The sequence below is a fragment of the Cryptococcus depauperatus genome, chromosome 6 (assembly GCF_001720195.1).
Source record: "Cryptococcus depauperatus CBS 7841 chromosome 6, complete sequence".
Taxonomy (NCBI): Eukaryota; Fungi; Basidiomycota; class Tremellomycetes; order Tremellales; family Cryptococcaceae; genus Cryptococcus; species Cryptococcus depauperatus.
In genome coordinates this window covers 1294225-1310320 of record NC_089473.1, presented here as the reverse complement: position 1 = coordinate 1310320, position 16096 = coordinate 1294225, and the positions used below count along the sequence as shown (strand labels likewise).

Here is a 16096-nt window from a genome sequence, read left to right as displayed (position 1 = left end):
TCAACAAAAGTGGCTTAGGCAAACACTATTACAACTCTTCTTCATTCTGGATCAATTTTCCGTTGTGGGTTTGTGTAGAGCGACCTTGTACCGATTAGCATCTTACCTTGGTCCATAAAGCAATAAGTCATATCAAGCATGCCTATAGAAAATCCTCAGCTTATTGTACCTCGGCTTCAAGCTCATCCGCAACAGCATGGTTTTGTACCCTCGTATGATGTAGAAGGACTTGTCGGCACAGGCATTGAAGAAAGAGCAATCTTTGAGCGAGCTTCATACGGTGCTGCCGACTTCCACGATGGCTCTACTTCCAGAACGCCAGCTGAGACCGTCAGGGGTGCCCAGGATACATATGAGTGCCCCAACGAAAGAACTTCTTTGAATAACGAAATTCCAGGAGAAGGATTTGTGGCTGACCATCCGTCATGGCGCCAGCCAAGCCCAGGCTGGATGTACTTATTTGTCGTTGGTGTAGCTCTCAGTCTGGGTTTGACAGCTCCTCCAAAGAGCGAGTTGTTTGTCAATCTCGCATGTCTAGCTCATCCTCCTGACCAGAGTGAAAACGCTGCTGTCAAACAAATGTATGTATCTCAAGACGTTGGAGACTATATGCAAACGAGCATTGCCAAAGGGTGGCAGAGCAACATTCGATACTTGAAATCGATAAGCGCCTCGACTGAGCAAGCTATTGCTTCATGTAACCCAGTTACTCAAAACAAACCATGTTCTTATGCGGAAGAATGGATCACCCGCATTCAGCGAAATGGTGATCAACCTCGTCTTTCAAGACCGGAATACCACATTAATCTGAAGATGGAATCTGGCGATAAGAAGAAAGCTCCGCAGAAATTCCAGCCTATTGGCACTTCACCTCGGCCTAGAAGTTTTTGGGACAGCGAAAGCGAAGACACAAATTTTGTAACAGATGAAGCTGCTCTTTCTGGCACCGTTCAAAATATCAGTTGGTCGTCCAGGGCTATCAACCCCCAACTTTGTAAACAGGATCCAAAAGTTTTGGCTGCCGCCGCTAGATTGACTATGAGTGAGCAACATCCCCTTATGGCTAAAACACTCCAACAGGCTTAATAGTTTTGACACTTGTTGTGGGCATTTTATCGGCTTCGACGACTGGCTTTTGGGGTCAAACTTCCGATCATTTGGGTAGGGCGAAAGTGATGGCCATTGTGGAATTTGGACTTCTTCTCAAGTGAGTCCTATACTTCACTCCCTTCTTTCCACATCTAATTCGATCTTTACAAGAGAGCTTTGTTTTGTTCTTGTTGCGAGTTTCCCCCATCTTGCTCCCGGGGGCTACTATTCTCTTCTTATTGTTTCTATCATTGAAGGGCTTCTAGGTGGCCTCTCTACCATTACAGCAACCGTCAATGCTTATCTATCTGATGTAACGCCGGACGGCAGCCGGGTGACTGTATTTTCAAGAGTCACTGGGATCATGATGGGGGGTTTCGCTGCAGGTCCAGTGTTGGGCAGTCTGCTCATTCAAGTCAGCGGAAATATGTATGTCTCCCTTATCTGCTCTCAAACAAACAAACCTGATCTTGCAAAGTATGACACCCTTTTACGTTAATTTGTTGATTCACTCTGTTTATACCATCCTCATTGTACTCTTTCTACCTGAGTCACTCTCCTCACAAGCAAGATTGATTCTCTCCAAAAAGGCTTTGCTCGCCAAACAAGCTGCCGAAAGAGCGGAGACAATTGAGTGGGAATGGGGAGATGAGGTGCCCGAAGTGCCAAACTCTGAGCCTAACTCTACTCTCAACGAAGCTAACCTATCGTTGAGCGGTTGGTTTTCCTCAAATAGCACTCACTTGCGTGGTTGCAAGCATATTATTGGCACACTACGTCGCTTGCTCAAGCATACATTCTCATTTCTTGACCCTCTTTCCATCTTTTTGCCCAAGGTGGTTAAGAATCCATGGAGCAGAAGAAAAACGAGAGACTGGCGGATGACCTTGGTAGCAATGACACTATTTTTTATTCATTCTGTCTTTGGTATCATGCAGACAAAGACACAGTACACATTTTATGCCTTTGGATGGACTTCAGCTCAGGTGGGTAGTTAGAGAAGCTCTGGATGATGATTTATGAGCCGTATACTGATTATAAACAACACTAGCTTGGACCGTATATGTCTGCAATGGCTTTTTTGAGAAGCTTTGTACTCATTTGTCTTGTCCCTTGTGAGTTAACTATAACGTCTTGACCCCCAAGGAATTGGCCAACAATCTTATAGTAGCCACACGTGTTGTCAAAGCCTGCATTCTTCGAAGCAAGTCCACCATAGACAAATCAGATATAGGATCTTCGGCACAGAATTGCAACGAATCCACTGCCGGAGGATCACCTTCGTCTTTTGATCAACAATCAGCTCTACTTGACCTTTGGAGCATACGGGTTTGCCTCATGCTCGAACTTATCCCCTGGGTCCTTCTTGTTTTTGGACCCCCCCAATGGGGTTTCATCGTACTCTCTGCTTTGGTCACATTTGGCTCCCCAAGTATGCCCGCCGCCAATTCTCTGGCTCTCTCCCTCGTATCAGACTCTAGCCAATCCGGCCGTTTGTTCGGCGCATTGTCCGTCATCGATGCGCTTAGTACTACACTTGTCTCGCCAATCTTGTTCAGCACCATCTTCGCCGCTACAGTGGGTACATATGCGCCGACAATATTCGCTGTTGCTGCAGCGTGCGTTGCTCTTGCCCTTGGCTTTATGTTGATATTTCAATTGAAAACAACAGCTGAAGAGGGAAGAGTAGAATGATTAAGAGGGTAAATAATGCGAGTCATTATGGCTCTAGTAACTCTACGATATAGTCTGACATTTTAGACTCGCATCTCACAAACAACCGTAGCCCAGACGACTGGCTGATATTTAACTAAAAGTCAAACAGGTAGATGGATGGTGTTTGATCCTATTTGATATACTGCAGATCTGACATATGCAGGTTTACAACTGTAGAACTCTTATCCGTAACTCATAAAGAAGTATACAATAAATTGACATATCTGCAATAGTTCCCCTCCAACAATGACTAAACTGTTGTGCAAATGAGCAAATATAGATGTAGTTAATTGATACAAATGCTATAACCCACTATAAGATGAGCACCTAGATTTGTTGTATATTCCACTGCTTTTTCCAAAACAGAGTTCAGATCTATTTGTTTTGGGGCTGACTCCATCTAGAGATCAGGCCTCCTACTCCTCCTTCGTAACCGATTTTTGTGCCCGCGTCACTAGATCCAATTGCCTCTGGATGACCAGGGTTTTTCGAATTAGGTGCGTTTGCACTTGTGCTCAAACTGAACGGTCTCATTCCCTTTGCAGAGCTCGTCGATTCTTCCTTGATTGATCTCAAGCTCGCCACTTTCGAACCAAAAAACGAACCAATACCAGATCCTATACCATTGATTGTTGTGCGTATGTCTGGAGCTTGCTTTTGTGATGGGAGATTCGTTGTGTGGGAAGTCAGCGTGGGCGGTGAGGAAGAAAACGACACTGATGCTGGTGGGGCAATCGCGTTTGGACGTTGACGGGATTCTTCACGTTCGCGTAGACGAGTAGATACTTCTGTTCGAACACCATCAAAGGCTTTAAACAGGGTGGTAGAGCCTGTTGTCCATGCCAAGGAGAGAGCATCTCGAGTTGGAGCAAGCTGTTGATCTAAATGCAAGTCATGCAAACCCTCTGTTGAATTATTGAGTCAACAGAAGTCCAAGGTTGAAATAATTACATACCGACGAGTCTCAAGCCCAAATCCGAGACAACGTTAACTTTGCCTCCACAAGGATGTTTCGGCTCGTGAATATCAAACAATACCGGATCGGTGCACCCGTTCCAAACTTCATATACATTTGTTGTTTTAAACGCTAAAATCCAATCCTCCCCAAAATCTTGAATTACGTTTGCGTCATTACCACTTCCAGATGCAATAATTGAGATGTCGGATGCTTGGCCCTTAGTGATGAAATCGGCATATTTGATAGAGGACAGGGCCGATAATATGTATTCTTCAAATCGGGCGCGAAGGTCATCGTCGGAACCACGAAAAGACGGACGTTCACCCTCTGAAAGAGGCCAGCTTTCTTCCACCGTCTGTACCACATCATCCATCCATTTTCTGTCTGCAGGCGTAAGAGCAACAATTCTCTCCAATTTTGAATCGCTGAATGCAAATGTATTATTATCAATCTACGTTTGTAAGCCGATATTCCTTTGTAAATCAGAAAACGCATACATTAACCAACAAATCATATTTATGTTCTTTCTGCTGCGTGACGATCTGGTTTGTGGTACCCACTAACCAACTCTGGGCCTGTAGCATGTCCATTTGCTGTAATGGCATGTATGGCTGAAAGAATGCTTCTTTTCCAAATATCCTTAATGCTGTTATTGCGCGTGTCAATGTAGTTCCTTTGCCGTTCAAATAGATAACATACGAAGACCCATGTACCGTAAAAGACTTGATCGATCACTTGTTCGGAGAGACGTTGGTCTGACACGTGAGCTCTTATAGTCGAGGTTTGGCGACCCAGACTCTCGCAAATTCAAAAGTAATCCTGACGTTTTATCAATTTGGATAAATAATTTATGTTGAGAGTGACTAACCTGGTATAAGAGAAACAAGAGAATACTGATATGTACACAATTTTTCAACTGGATATCCATATAACATAAGCTGTACCATGTCAGCACATACACAATTCAACGCTCGATACATACTCGTTTTTGCAACATTAACAACTTCAATAGGATAAGAGTCCGATGTCTAAATTTGTGGACCAATTCTCTTAAACTTGAACCTTTGTATTAAAACTGTCAGCATCTTAACGGTACAACTGGTTTGAGATAGGCGCACCCATATAGATAGCTTCCTCTCCACTCTTATCCTTCAGACTATTTTCAAGGCTGTTATAAAAGTCTTCGAGGATCTTGGTGTGAGTAAAGTCGCTGCAACACGCACGTTATCAGCTCCGATTCAATTACAAAGGTTATGGGATAGTTTACCGCTGTGCAAAATACGCTCTTGTAACAACACCCAATTGATCTCTACAGAATTATCAAAACATTGTCTACTATTTAGCCTAGCAAGCACACCTTATGGGACCCTTTCCAAAGATCAGCTACTAGCCACCATGATTTTTAGACATAAACTCACAAACACAGGCTGGCTAGCAATAACGATAACAGCTTTCTGAACCATGCTTCTAGTCACATCACTCGGCCTTTTCAACAATTCGGATGAGGCCAGTTGTCGATTACACCTACACATCAGGTTTAACTTTTCAAACACATAACTAGTATAACGATAAGCCCCACGAAATGCCAAAAAGAGTCTGATTTGAAGGTATATTGGTAGGAAAAGCTTGATCAGTTGGGGTGTACGTGCAATGCTTTGCTTTCGGTTATTCCTCAAGTAGATAGACTGCCGAGCAACATACAAAATAGGAGTAGTCCTCTTCACTCTTGTCTACTCGTCAACTCTAAACTTTACATCTTCATTGCAACTTGCCAGATGAGATCCGTCGGGTAAAGCCAGAAACGGCAACACTCTAGACAACCTCTCATCATCTGCCAAAGCAGCCAGTAATGATTGCGGGTATGCAAATTCCACTGTAGGCCCAATCTAAAATCCCAAGTTAATATTCTGCCAAACACAAGCTTGATTATACCTACAAGGTGATTGAAATCTACAATGGCTACGCCAAGAACAATCGGCGTTTCTCCGCTGTCCATCGTTAGCATGGTCGCCTCCGTTGCTGGTGTTGAAACCTCTCCACTCAGCCTCTGCGCAGAAGAACTCGCAAAAGATACATGGCTGTCTCTTGACGATGCTGATTTCCAATGGTCACTGTTTGGAATAGCATCTGGACCTGCATTTAGATCAACATTCTCAAGCAATTCTTCTTGCTCTCCATTGTCTTCCTTTTCTTTGGCTAGACTAGTGGACGCTGGATTCGGATTGGAAACTGGCGGCTGTGGTTGCTTTAATCGTGTTGGAGAATTCATAATGATGATGGAATAAAGGAAATACCATAATCAATTGTAATGTAAGAACATCAAAGAAGCTGGCGGCGAGCTCCGCTACATTACTTTGTAATATTAAATAATAAGGCATTTATGGAGCTCTACCTTGAATTCTATCTATGCCGAATTTGCATGGACACCTAATTCCAGTGCACTATTCCTATCCCCTACGCCTTTCATCTAGAGAAGTGATCCATGCAATGCTACCCAAACCCAATATCTAACTGCTCTCCTTTCCAGCCCCTGGTCCAATCGTAGTGTCTCCATTTACAGGAATCTGCTTATTGAGCCCTTCCTCCTTGCTCAGTTCCGCCTCTTTCTCAGCTTTTATCCTCTCCAAAGCCCTATACACCTTTGATTGTAGATAATGGGAATGTGTTGGACCTTTGCTCTTCCGGGCCGGTGCACCCGTTCCCTTTGCTTGGGGTATTGGTTCTGTAGGAACTTGCGGTGGCCCATTTGCTTTGAATATATATTCATAATGCTGTTGAGCAGTAAGTGAATACCTCTCATTCAATGTTGCTCCAAGCGGCTAGCCTCACCTTTTCTATGACCTCCATACTGTCATCCTTCTTGACGTTTAGGATTAATCTCGCTTCTTCCAAACTCATTTGCAGTTGACTGGTGATTTTATTTTTGGAACCTGTAGATCCTATTGGTGCAGCATTGGGTGCCCCTTCTGGTTTGTGCTTAAAGTCTAACAGGATATGTCAGTTCTGAACTGGTTGACAGATAGTTGGAACTGTCTGTCTAAATGGCTGTGATGGTACTGTGGACTGTTCTTTTTTCGCAGTGGTTACCCCAAGATGACTTACTTTTGACGGCCTGTTGTCCAGCTGCGGCAGTTGCTCTTCCTAAAACCCTGACACCAGTCATAACAAGCTCAGCAATTATCCTTGGCGGCGACTGGAAGATAGCTTAATCATTCCAGATGTCCATAGCCTTTGAGCAAAAGCAGTAACATACCATGATAATTTGCGTAGATTTCGGTTCGTAGCGTTAATGCACTTGCTGTCAATTATACTTTTCTTGCTGTAGTTGATGATATCCGGCACTTTGATACAGAAGCAAGCCACAGTTGATGTATGCAAATGATGAAGAAATAATAAAATCAGATGAAATCGAAAAAAGTCTGGTTGAAAGAGATCCTCCACCATAGAATCTATGTTAAGTGGGAAACCTATTTAAATTTACAATTTATCCATATAAATTGAAAGAATGTCATACTTATGTTCATTCTAAAAGATAATTTGTATATTCTCAAAGACCAAGAAGTTCTATAATGGAGTCCCTTGCGAGACTTTCTTAGCATAACGACGAAGCTCATTATAACTACCGGATCTCAACATCTTGCTGGATAACCCATCAACCTGACCTTTTAAAGCGCTAGGCGATGCAGAGCAGGCCGCTCACTTTGAGAGATGCAAGAGGAAACATTTAACAAGCGGACAACGTAATCTATTAAATCGTAGGCGAGCCTTGCCACTCTCTAGCGGATTGTCTTAAATATTTTGCTTTAAATGACTGATTTCTCTACAGCAACGTCTTTGAAGGCCTCATGGGTACAACATTTTGAGCATGTACCAGCTAGAACCTGAGAAAGACTCAAAGGCCACTGGCTTCCACTTAACCTCCAACTTCTTCTAGCAAAATGCTTGTACCAGAATAGATCCCTAATTGGTTATCTGCTTCTTCGCACCGATGCTGGTCGTCAAGAACTACTTGAGTATGTGCAGGATTACCAAAGGGATGAGGCGTTTCAAGATGACAATTTTTGGGACTGTTCAAACGTACAAGCAGTGAAGGAAAGAAAAAGTAATTCAAAAAGGTATCCATTATATAATGAGTCTTCAGATACACAATTGGATTAGCACGCTTTATATCTTTTAGGCTTGCGAGCTTGCTCGCAAGCCTATTTTCACTTTTCAATGCCTAGTATTCACATCCCGATAACATCGCATATTCTCATCATTACGTAACATTCACATGGTTAGAGACCTTTAAGGCGTGCCTGAATATGATATTCCCCGGAATTTCTTAGCAGCCGCATTGTCTTGTTCCGAGACTGGCTAGAAGAGAAATTTGGATTTCATGTCGCAAAAGTTTTCTCTTTTACATCTTTTCCCATTGACAGGCGACTAAATCGGGATATCTTCAACAACGGGAGGAATCACTCACTATCAATTCTTTGAACGGGCACGAAACCTTTGTGAGTTCAAGTGCCACTCGGAAGACCTCCACTTCGCCCCACCACGCTGGCTGTAAATGGCGCTGACTGGGTTGTTGTTTCCCAGGGCGTTTTAACTCCCATCCACATCATCTCTTTACCACATCTTTTGCATCTTGCATCATGTCTGCTCTCTCAGCAGACCTTGCTCAGTCTACCCTTCTGTCAAATAGCTCAGTTCGAAAGGGACATTCGCTCGCCCCTGTCATCCTACGTGACCAACAACCTATGCGATCCCGTCAACACCTGGTCAACAGCTGTCGTCCATCCATGACAAACAGCGAGTCATCTAACACCAGTGACGAACTCAAGACCCCTCCGTCTGCTAGTGCTTTTCTCTCATCCCAGAGTAGAAAGAGGAAAGGCGGCGTAGTTGCCACCCCTCTTTCTGTCAAAATGCGCTGTGTTACCGCGAGGCCGTTGTTGAAAGCTATGGTGGATAGGTGTGTGGCCTATAACCCAGCAAGTGATCTTGCCAAATCAAAACACACTGTGTCCATTAACTATAACCACCCATACTCCCCTTCTTCCGACTGGGGCAACACCCGCTCGTCTAATCCCTCTCCTGGGGAGTTTCGACGAGCCGAGAAACTATCTGGGTTGCAAAAGATGAGCAAAAGTGAAAAGAGAGCGCGGCAAGAAAGGATTTTCAGAGTTCAAGAGTTGGTCAGGGAAATGAAGGCTTCCGCCAATGGCGAAATATATGTTCCAAGGGAAATAATCATCAAAGACACGTCTCTGGAGGCTATATCGACTCCAACACAGGCTTTTATGACAACTGTAGGAAAGAACTCTCATAAGAAGAAAGCCCCTTCACGGTCAAAAAATGGTACACCCCAAACCAGCCCACACTTTTCTGCGCGCGCACAAACTCAATCACCTCGAACCAATGATACGCCCTTGAGCGTCGATGCCGAGCCCCCGCAAACAGTACCGTTGGTTCATGGCAAGACAAAGCCAAGCAGGCAGAAGAAGAGTCCTGTTGACGCTCTTGCGCATGCCAAAGACAGGTCAAAAAGGGAAGCAGGAGTGCCCGAACGATTGAGAGCTGGCGAGGGCCGAAGGAAAAGTTTCTAATGTCAGTCCTTGTTGTACCACTATACAAACACAAGACAGCTCTGGATGGATCGCTCACATTATCATAGGAGTCACCAACTGTATCAATTAAACTTTTTGATTACCTTCTCTCTACCCTTTGTCGCCTTCCAGTACATTTTGCCATGTCTTATCCGGAGTTTCCTCTTGTTATCTTTTTCTGAATCTTTCACAATCCAAGCCAAATGATCCCATTGATACCATGTCGCTTCTCCACTGTATCCAGCTTATTCTTCTTTACACAACTTTTTGTCCACATCAATAGAGCTCACTCTGTTTCTTTGATGATATCATGACCTTTTCTGTATGCAATTTTGCTTCTTTGCCGCAAATTGACGTGACTGTTTTTTTTTTCTTTGAAAGAAAGATAAGAAAAAGGAAAAAAGTCTTGCCGGAGTTTCGGTGTTATGGGTAGTGGTAACGGAAACAAATCGTATAAGCTTCAAACCCTGAGCTGACGTGTCTACCTTTGGTGCCTTTATGCTACGCGCGAAACACCAAACAACTCGACAACCACCGCATTTTTAAAAAATAAAAATAAACGTTTTATATCTGCGTTTCATTTTCATTTCGGTTTTCATCTACTTCCATTCTGGCATCTGCCATCCGCAAGTAGCAGCAAAGCAAACAGCATACGGCAACGGTGGGTGCGCTGGGGTCGTCGGGATATATCTCCCGTAGCACGACGCGTTCAATAAATCATCAAACATTCCGACGCCTCACGATATCCCGCAAGCAGTCAATCATCGCCACTATCATTATACTCAATCTTAACGCATTTTTCGCCACTTTCTATAATATATGGCTATGGTCGTTATGACTTCCAAACAACCTAGCGCTCAGCAACAAGGATCGGGCAACGCGTTTCGTTTGTCTCGCACGAAGGCATTAAACAAACCTGTTACTTGGTTTGCCTCATCCTCTTTTAGCAAGTCGTCAGCGGGCTCGTCATCGTCTTTTGCCGTCCAGAGCAATGCGGATGACACTGCTGGATGTAGTCGAGGGTCAACTAGTGGCAGTCCCGTGCCAAATCCATTTGTAGCGTCATTCAAATCAACTTTTCCTTCCAGCAAAGGCAAACATAAGCTTTCACCATCCCCGTCGCCTTCCTCTAAACGCCAAGATGAGGACTTTGTTATGATTTCTCCTGTTCTGCGAGATTCTTCTCCTTTGGGTGGCGCGGGCGCTGGCAAGGTGGAAAGACCCGGTACAGACAGTTTCAATTCACCCTTGCCTTCTCGTTTTGTCAATTCGCACTCAACTCCTTCGGCACGACAAGAGTCAAGATCATCTACACCCGAGCAAAGCCCGACGCCTGCGTGTGGCATGACCAATGCCACTGCAAAGTTGAAGCTGGCGGATGAATCGCCTTTACGTAGAGTTCCCGGGCACAGTCGGAATCTTAGACCTGGTAGCAGATTGGGTGGCAAAAGTGAAAGTAAAAGAAGTTTGCTGTTGTCAGTCAACGGTATCACAGAGAAATCGGCAAGTCCGTTGAAGACATTTACCCGACCTGGGTTTTCGGATGAAGAAGACTCACCTCACAACTCATCAACCCCTTACACTGACGAAACATCTTCACGCCCTCAACCACTATTCTCTTCAACACGTCTTTCAGCAAGTCAAGGGAGTGCTTCAACATCCGCTCTTTCCAATGACACTATGCCTAGACTTTCGGTCTCGCATCCTCTTCGAGCGCGTGCCGGGACTCTTACAAATTGCACAGATCGACCACCTACCTTGGGCGAACGGCCTCCAACTCTGGGTCAGAAGAAGGCTGTTTCTCTTGATCAGCTGAATCGTAATGCTTCAGACGCTGATGCGGAATCTCTTTTTGGAAGCAGCTCTCATATCAATGGTCATATCCGCAAGATCCGTCCCTCATCTACTTTTGCGACCCCTGGCCGAGAAGGTCGAATATCAAATACGCACGAAGGCAGAGCGCACAAAAGGATTAACTCAGCAGATCGTGGCGGATTATCTTCCATCACCTCCAACAACGGCGCCGGTTCCATGAGCAGGTCTTTTGGTGCCAAATCTCTGGCTTTATCACTTACACCTAATCTGGGCCGTTTACCAGATTTCTCCCATTCCAATTCGTCTCTCTCGTCACTCTCCACTACAAATCTCACACCGCCAGCAATATCTTTTTCGCCCGCTGAACCTCCCATATTTGAAAATGTCAAACCTCTTCAAGAAGCATTTGAGCAGGAGAATGAAAAGACTGTTTCACGGAAATTTAAGCCCCGAGATTCGGGAGTGTCGATGGGTGAAGACGAGTCATTATCCAGGCCAAGAGTTTTTTTCCCGCCATCATCAGTGCGTAAGCCCAACCTTAGGCAAGCGAGGCGCCCAGCGATGCTCAAACGTACTTCTTCTATGGGCGATGAACGCGATGTTGAAACCCCTGGTATTGATTCAGTGTGTCAAAGTGGTTGGCCTGCTGCTCAAGTCCCTCCATTCGGATTTCTTGGAGACAGCGCTATTGGCCTTGATTTAGGAAACAAGTTGGAAACCAAACCTCTTATGCCGGAGACCCCAGTGAAGAAGCAGGCCTTCAAGAGTGGAGTAGGGCATTCTGTCTCTCATCCAACCTTGGGATCTGGTTCTCTTATTGGCGATATGGACATGGACGGATCATTGGAAAATTCGCACAAAGTGAACCTATCTGCTTTCCAACGTAAAAGCCTCAACATGCCTCCGCCATCGATGAAGAAGCCTCAATTCAGCGCAATGAGGCGTCGACCAGGCACATCTGAACTTCCAAAACTCACATTCACCACTTCTTCTTCGCCTGCAGTTACGGAAGATGAGCAATCGCCTACTGTGCGCTTTGGTGGTTCCTCAGCACAAAAAGAATTCAGGAAGTCTTTGAACTTAAGCGGTGTGGCTGAGGGCGATAGAGAGCAATTGGATGTCTCAGGGCAAACGGGCAGCATAGTCAGTGATAGCGAAGAGATAGATGGGACCCCTACAAAGATAATGGACGTTCGGGGAGTACTGACAGGCATGTATTGATGGTCTCGTGTCATGGTTGGTGCTGACGACATGTGTAGCTGATCGTACACATCTTGTAACACCAACACCAACGAAGATCAATATAGAAGAGAAAAATTCACCACCATCGTCTTTTAATATTGGCGCGGGTACAAATTTGATGCCACGTCTCTCTTTACCAGTTTTGGCACCTTACAAACCTCGTTACAATCGCACTTTGCATCATCGGCAATCACAACCTGCCACTGGTGTGAATCAGCCTGAAGAAGATGACATTTTTGAATCTAGATTCATTACTCTTGAGATACTTGGCAAAGGAGCCTTTTCCACTGTTGTCAAAGTACAAGAAAGAGAGGGAGATGGTTTATGGGCAGTCAAAAAGGCTAGAGGCGTTTTTGATGGTGTTCGAGATCGGTCAGCTTGTTCTCTATATTCGTTGGCATAGCTAATTCCTAAGCAGTTTGAGACATCTTGAAGAAGTCGACATTCTCAAGCATCTTTCTCATGGACCCTGCCCTCATGTCATTAGATTTCAGGACGCTTGGGAGCAGAACCGCCAATTATACATTCAAACGGAATTGTGTTTGGGATCTTTGGCATTCTTCCTAGAAGAGTACGGAAGAGTCGTCGAAAGACTGGATGAAGGAAGAGTTTGGAAATGTGTAAGAGAACTTAGCGATGTGAGGCACTTTAATCTTCCAAGTAGACACAACTGACGAAACATAGGGCCTCAATCACATTCATTCCAATGGCGTAATTCACTTTGATATCAAACCTGCCAATATCCTCATCTCTTCCACCGGTTCTCTAAAAATTGGTGACTTCGGATTGGCCACTCGTTGGCCCCGTATCTCGCCCACCGAAATTCTCGAAGGTGCTGGCCTTGGTATAGGCAACGGTAATTTTGCAATGTTAGGCACTGGAAAAGAAAAGCTTGAGAGGGAAGGTGATAGAGTCTACATGGCGCCAGAGATGCTGCGAGGTGTTTTTGTTATGGCTGCCGATATCTTTAGGTATGTTTGTATTGACGATGGAATGGAGCAGAACTGATTCAAAAATAGCTTTGGTCTTGTTATTCTCGAGATTGCTACCAACATTTGTGTACCAGACGGTGGTGCACCATGGCACGCACTCCGAGAAAACGATTTGAGTGTTGTGGATCTTTCTCCTCTCTCCCCCGCTCTCTGCGATCTCATCACCCGGTGTATGTCTAGCGATCCCGCCTTGCGCCCCCCGATAGCCAATATTGTCAGTCATCCTGTGGTTCAGCGAGCGAGAAACGGCAAGGACGCATTGGCGCCGGAAGAAAAGAATTGGTTGATGAACGTCTTGACCGGTGGTGTCTTTGACACGGCCGTGCCTGTATCAGCACCTATAGTGGACGAGGATGCGATCATGAGTGAAGCCTGAACTTTTGCGAATTGTTCTTGTATATCAATTTCCCTCCTGTATAGCTGTATCAGATATTTGCACATAGGGCGTTGTAGAGTAGTATATACGAACATTTACGTTTCAGACTGGATACGTAGGGAGTGGGCTTACCTTTATTTCACTCTGGAAAGTGGAATTATTCATAGCCTACATTCACTAGCATTTTAGCAGATAGTCACTTGTTCTTATCAAATTATGGTTTTTGGATCTTGGTTCGCTTGATGCACTCAATGTTATACATGATAATGGTTCAATGTGATGATGATGACTATGCTATTGCAATTGATCGAGATAGTCTCGCTAAATTATCCTTCAGCACGAGGACTATCCCGTTCCGGGAGGGGCTTGACAACTCCTGTATGGAGAGCTTTTCTTATGTCGTCAAATTCTTTTCCATTGTTGCCTCTGCTATACATCAGTTCTCAATACTTGAAAGTATATACGTGCAAAGGGCTCACTTGAGAATATCGTCCAGATATACACTGAGTACGTCGCCAGCCACACGATCCATCTTTTCCAATCCTGGTAAACCATCAGCCCTAGATGGACCAGTGGATATCATCAGTACAGGCTTTTTCTGATCTAAAGCAAGTTTGACAAGACGGAAAGCAGAGTACGTTGCTAGTGATGTACCAAGAATGAGGAGAGATGAGGCATTGTGGATAAGATCAAAGCTGGAGAGATGGTTAACCAAAGAGTAAGATTTAACCGTCTTACGATTTATCTCGAGTTTGAGAATTGATGGTTTCTCCCTAACTTGATCAGCGTACACAGTCCAGCGTTTGATATTGCCTTACAAAGAACACTACGTTGGGTTTGACCTTGACGGTAGTGAGTTACATCTACATTGGGAGGTAAACAGGGATAAACGTACCACCGACTTTTCTCCATTTGCGGCACATATCTGACAAAGTGGGACATTGAACGAATTGTAATTTGCTCCACGCAAATCAACATCACCATCAGGATTAGTTCGTGGCTGGCTTCTGGTTCGCTCTGCTTCCTTGGCAGCTTCGTCCCATGAAGGGTTCATCCTGGCTATCTGTTCTTGATAGTCGTCTCGACTTTGTTCGTGGTGATGTTTAAGACAATGTACTTTGGCTAATGTACCATGCAGTTCGAGTATTGGTAACGGGTCTTTTTGGGACAAAAGCCGATAGGCTTTAGGATGCAGATTGTCCACCTATTCGAATCAGTCAAATAGCATGACAATCGCCAACAAACACACATTTTGCGTAATAAGATTAGGAGCTAGACCGAGGTATTGTAAAGATGCAATTTGTATATGCGTTGGATTTGGAAGAGCATTTCTCACTGGAGGATACTAGATACGCATTAGCCAACGTCAAGAAAAACGCAAACTCGGCTTACACCCAGAAATGATCTAGCCCAGTCTTGAAGGCAAACGATCTGTCATCAGAACCAAGAGGAAATACCAACCATGCTCACATCTCCGTCTAGAGGATTATGAGCACCCTATCAAACATAGTTAAATGTTTATCACCCACCTAAACATGTGTCCCCTGGAGGAATCTTCTATCAGTTCATGATACAAAATAGGTCTATCAAAAGTCAGCACCTGAACTCAAGGTCTATGTGCGCTCACTTGTAGTTGGGATTACTGTAGCTTCCCTCTTTACCTCTATAAGCTCTAATACCACTGTCCACGCTCACCCCAGCTCCTGTCAGTATACATGTTTTACCTCTTCCTCTCTCCAAGAACTGGGCGACATGGGCAGCAGCAAGAGGTGGTGGAAGGAGAGTGAGGGCGTTTGGCGGGACGATAGGAGCAGGCGGTAAGGTAGGAATAGACACCCGTACCATGCTTTGTTATATACGAAAAATAGAGACAACAACAAGATATTTTAAACAACACTGAAATTATTGTCGATCAGCAGAGACCATCGACTAAAAGTAAAAGTCCTACTGGTCTTTTCTTATGGCGTCATTAGATCTCATGAAGGCTGTAATGCATAGGAAACCGGCAATGGGTGTGTACTTGCATGTGATACATACTATTCTGTGAATTTAACTTGTGCATACATCATTAGGACTTTTTACAATAGTGATATACGTTATCGACCTAGATAAATGGATCAAAAAAATCCTGGGTGCACTGGGTTATGTAGTATAAACTTGATGGACAGACATCAAGCTGTTTCATTGAACAGCGGTAACAACTGCCCGAGTGGCCTAATGGTTAAGGCTTCTGACTTCTAATTAACAGGAGATTCATCAGAGGATTGTGGGTTCGAGTCCCACCCCGGGCTTTCCTTTTTGGATATTTTTTTTGCAA

General features: G+C 44.5%; 6 protein-coding genes and 1 non-coding gene across 7 annotated transcripts; 4 read left to right on the top strand and 3 right to left on the bottom strand.

Annotated features, from left to right (window-relative positions):
• Positions 1-138: 138 nt before the first annotated feature.
• On the top strand, positions 139-2784 carry L203_105238 (uncharacterized protein; the record flags this gene model as incomplete). The annotated part of the gene is made up of 6 exons (XM_066214609.1): positions 139-1042; positions 1090-1207; positions 1261-1518; positions 1568-2075; positions 2141-2204; positions 2258-2784. 6 exons carry the CDS (start codon positions 139-141, stop codon positions 2782-2784), a joined length of 2379 nt encoding a protein of 792 aa, XP_066070706.1.
• Positions 2785-2970: 186 nt separating this feature from the next.
• On the bottom strand, positions 2971-6032 carry L203_105237 (uncharacterized protein; the record flags this gene model as incomplete). Its single annotated transcript, XM_066214608.1, has 16 exons — positions 2971-3060; positions 3119-3132; positions 3201-3710; positions 3761-4214; positions 4261-4409; positions 4463-4582; positions 4632-4701; positions 4746-4825; positions 4882-4973; positions 5031-5072; positions 5121-5131; positions 5182-5287; positions 5343-5416; positions 5465-5488; positions 5536-5649; positions 5700-6032. The coding sequence occupies 16 exons, from the start codon at positions 6030-6032 to the stop codon at positions 2971-2973; spliced, it is 2283 nt and encodes a 760-aa protein (XP_066070705.1).
• Positions 6033-6270: 238 nt separating this feature from the next.
• On the bottom strand, positions 6271-7019 carry L203_105236 (uncharacterized protein; the record flags this gene model as incomplete). Its single annotated transcript, XM_066214607.1, has 4 exons — positions 6271-6534; positions 6593-6747; positions 6866-6956; positions 7017-7019. The coding sequence occupies 4 exons, from the start codon at positions 7017-7019 to the stop codon at positions 6271-6273; spliced, it is 513 nt and encodes a 170-aa protein (XP_066070704.1).
• Positions 7020-8036: 1017 nt separating this feature from the next.
• On the top strand, positions 8037-9536 carry L203_105235 (uncharacterized protein; the record flags this gene model as incomplete). Its single annotated transcript, XM_066214606.1, has 6 exons — positions 8037-8039; positions 8185-8259; positions 8345-8402; positions 8456-9287; positions 9334-9355; positions 9423-9536. 6 exons carry the CDS (start codon positions 8037-8039, stop codon positions 9534-9536), a joined length of 1104 nt encoding a protein of 367 aa, XP_066070703.1.
• Positions 9537-10173: 637 nt separating this feature from the next.
• Positions 10174-13779, top strand: L203_105234 (uncharacterized protein; the record flags this gene model as incomplete). Its single annotated transcript, XM_066214605.1, has 5 exons — positions 10174-12379; positions 12429-12783; positions 12830-13049; positions 13096-13382; positions 13431-13779. 5 exons carry the CDS (start codon positions 10174-10176, stop codon positions 13777-13779), a joined length of 3417 nt encoding a protein of 1138 aa, XP_066070702.1.
• Positions 13780-14105: 326 nt separating this feature from the next.
• L203_105233 (uncharacterized protein) lies at positions 14106-15624 on the bottom strand (the record flags this gene model as incomplete). Its single annotated transcript, XM_066214604.1, has 10 exons — positions 14106-14205; positions 14259-14474; positions 14518-14552; positions 14598-14621; positions 14675-14983; positions 15029-15124; positions 15172-15194; positions 15250-15257; positions 15309-15362; positions 15407-15624. 10 exons carry the CDS (start codon positions 15622-15624, stop codon positions 14106-14108), a joined length of 1083 nt encoding a protein of 360 aa, XP_066070701.1.
• A 358-nt stretch (positions 15625-15982) lies between these two features.
• L203_105232 lies at positions 15983-16070 on the top strand. The gene has a single exon. It is a non-coding gene; the product is annotated as a tRNA-Arg (tRNA).
• Positions 16071-16096: the final 26 nt, after the last annotated feature.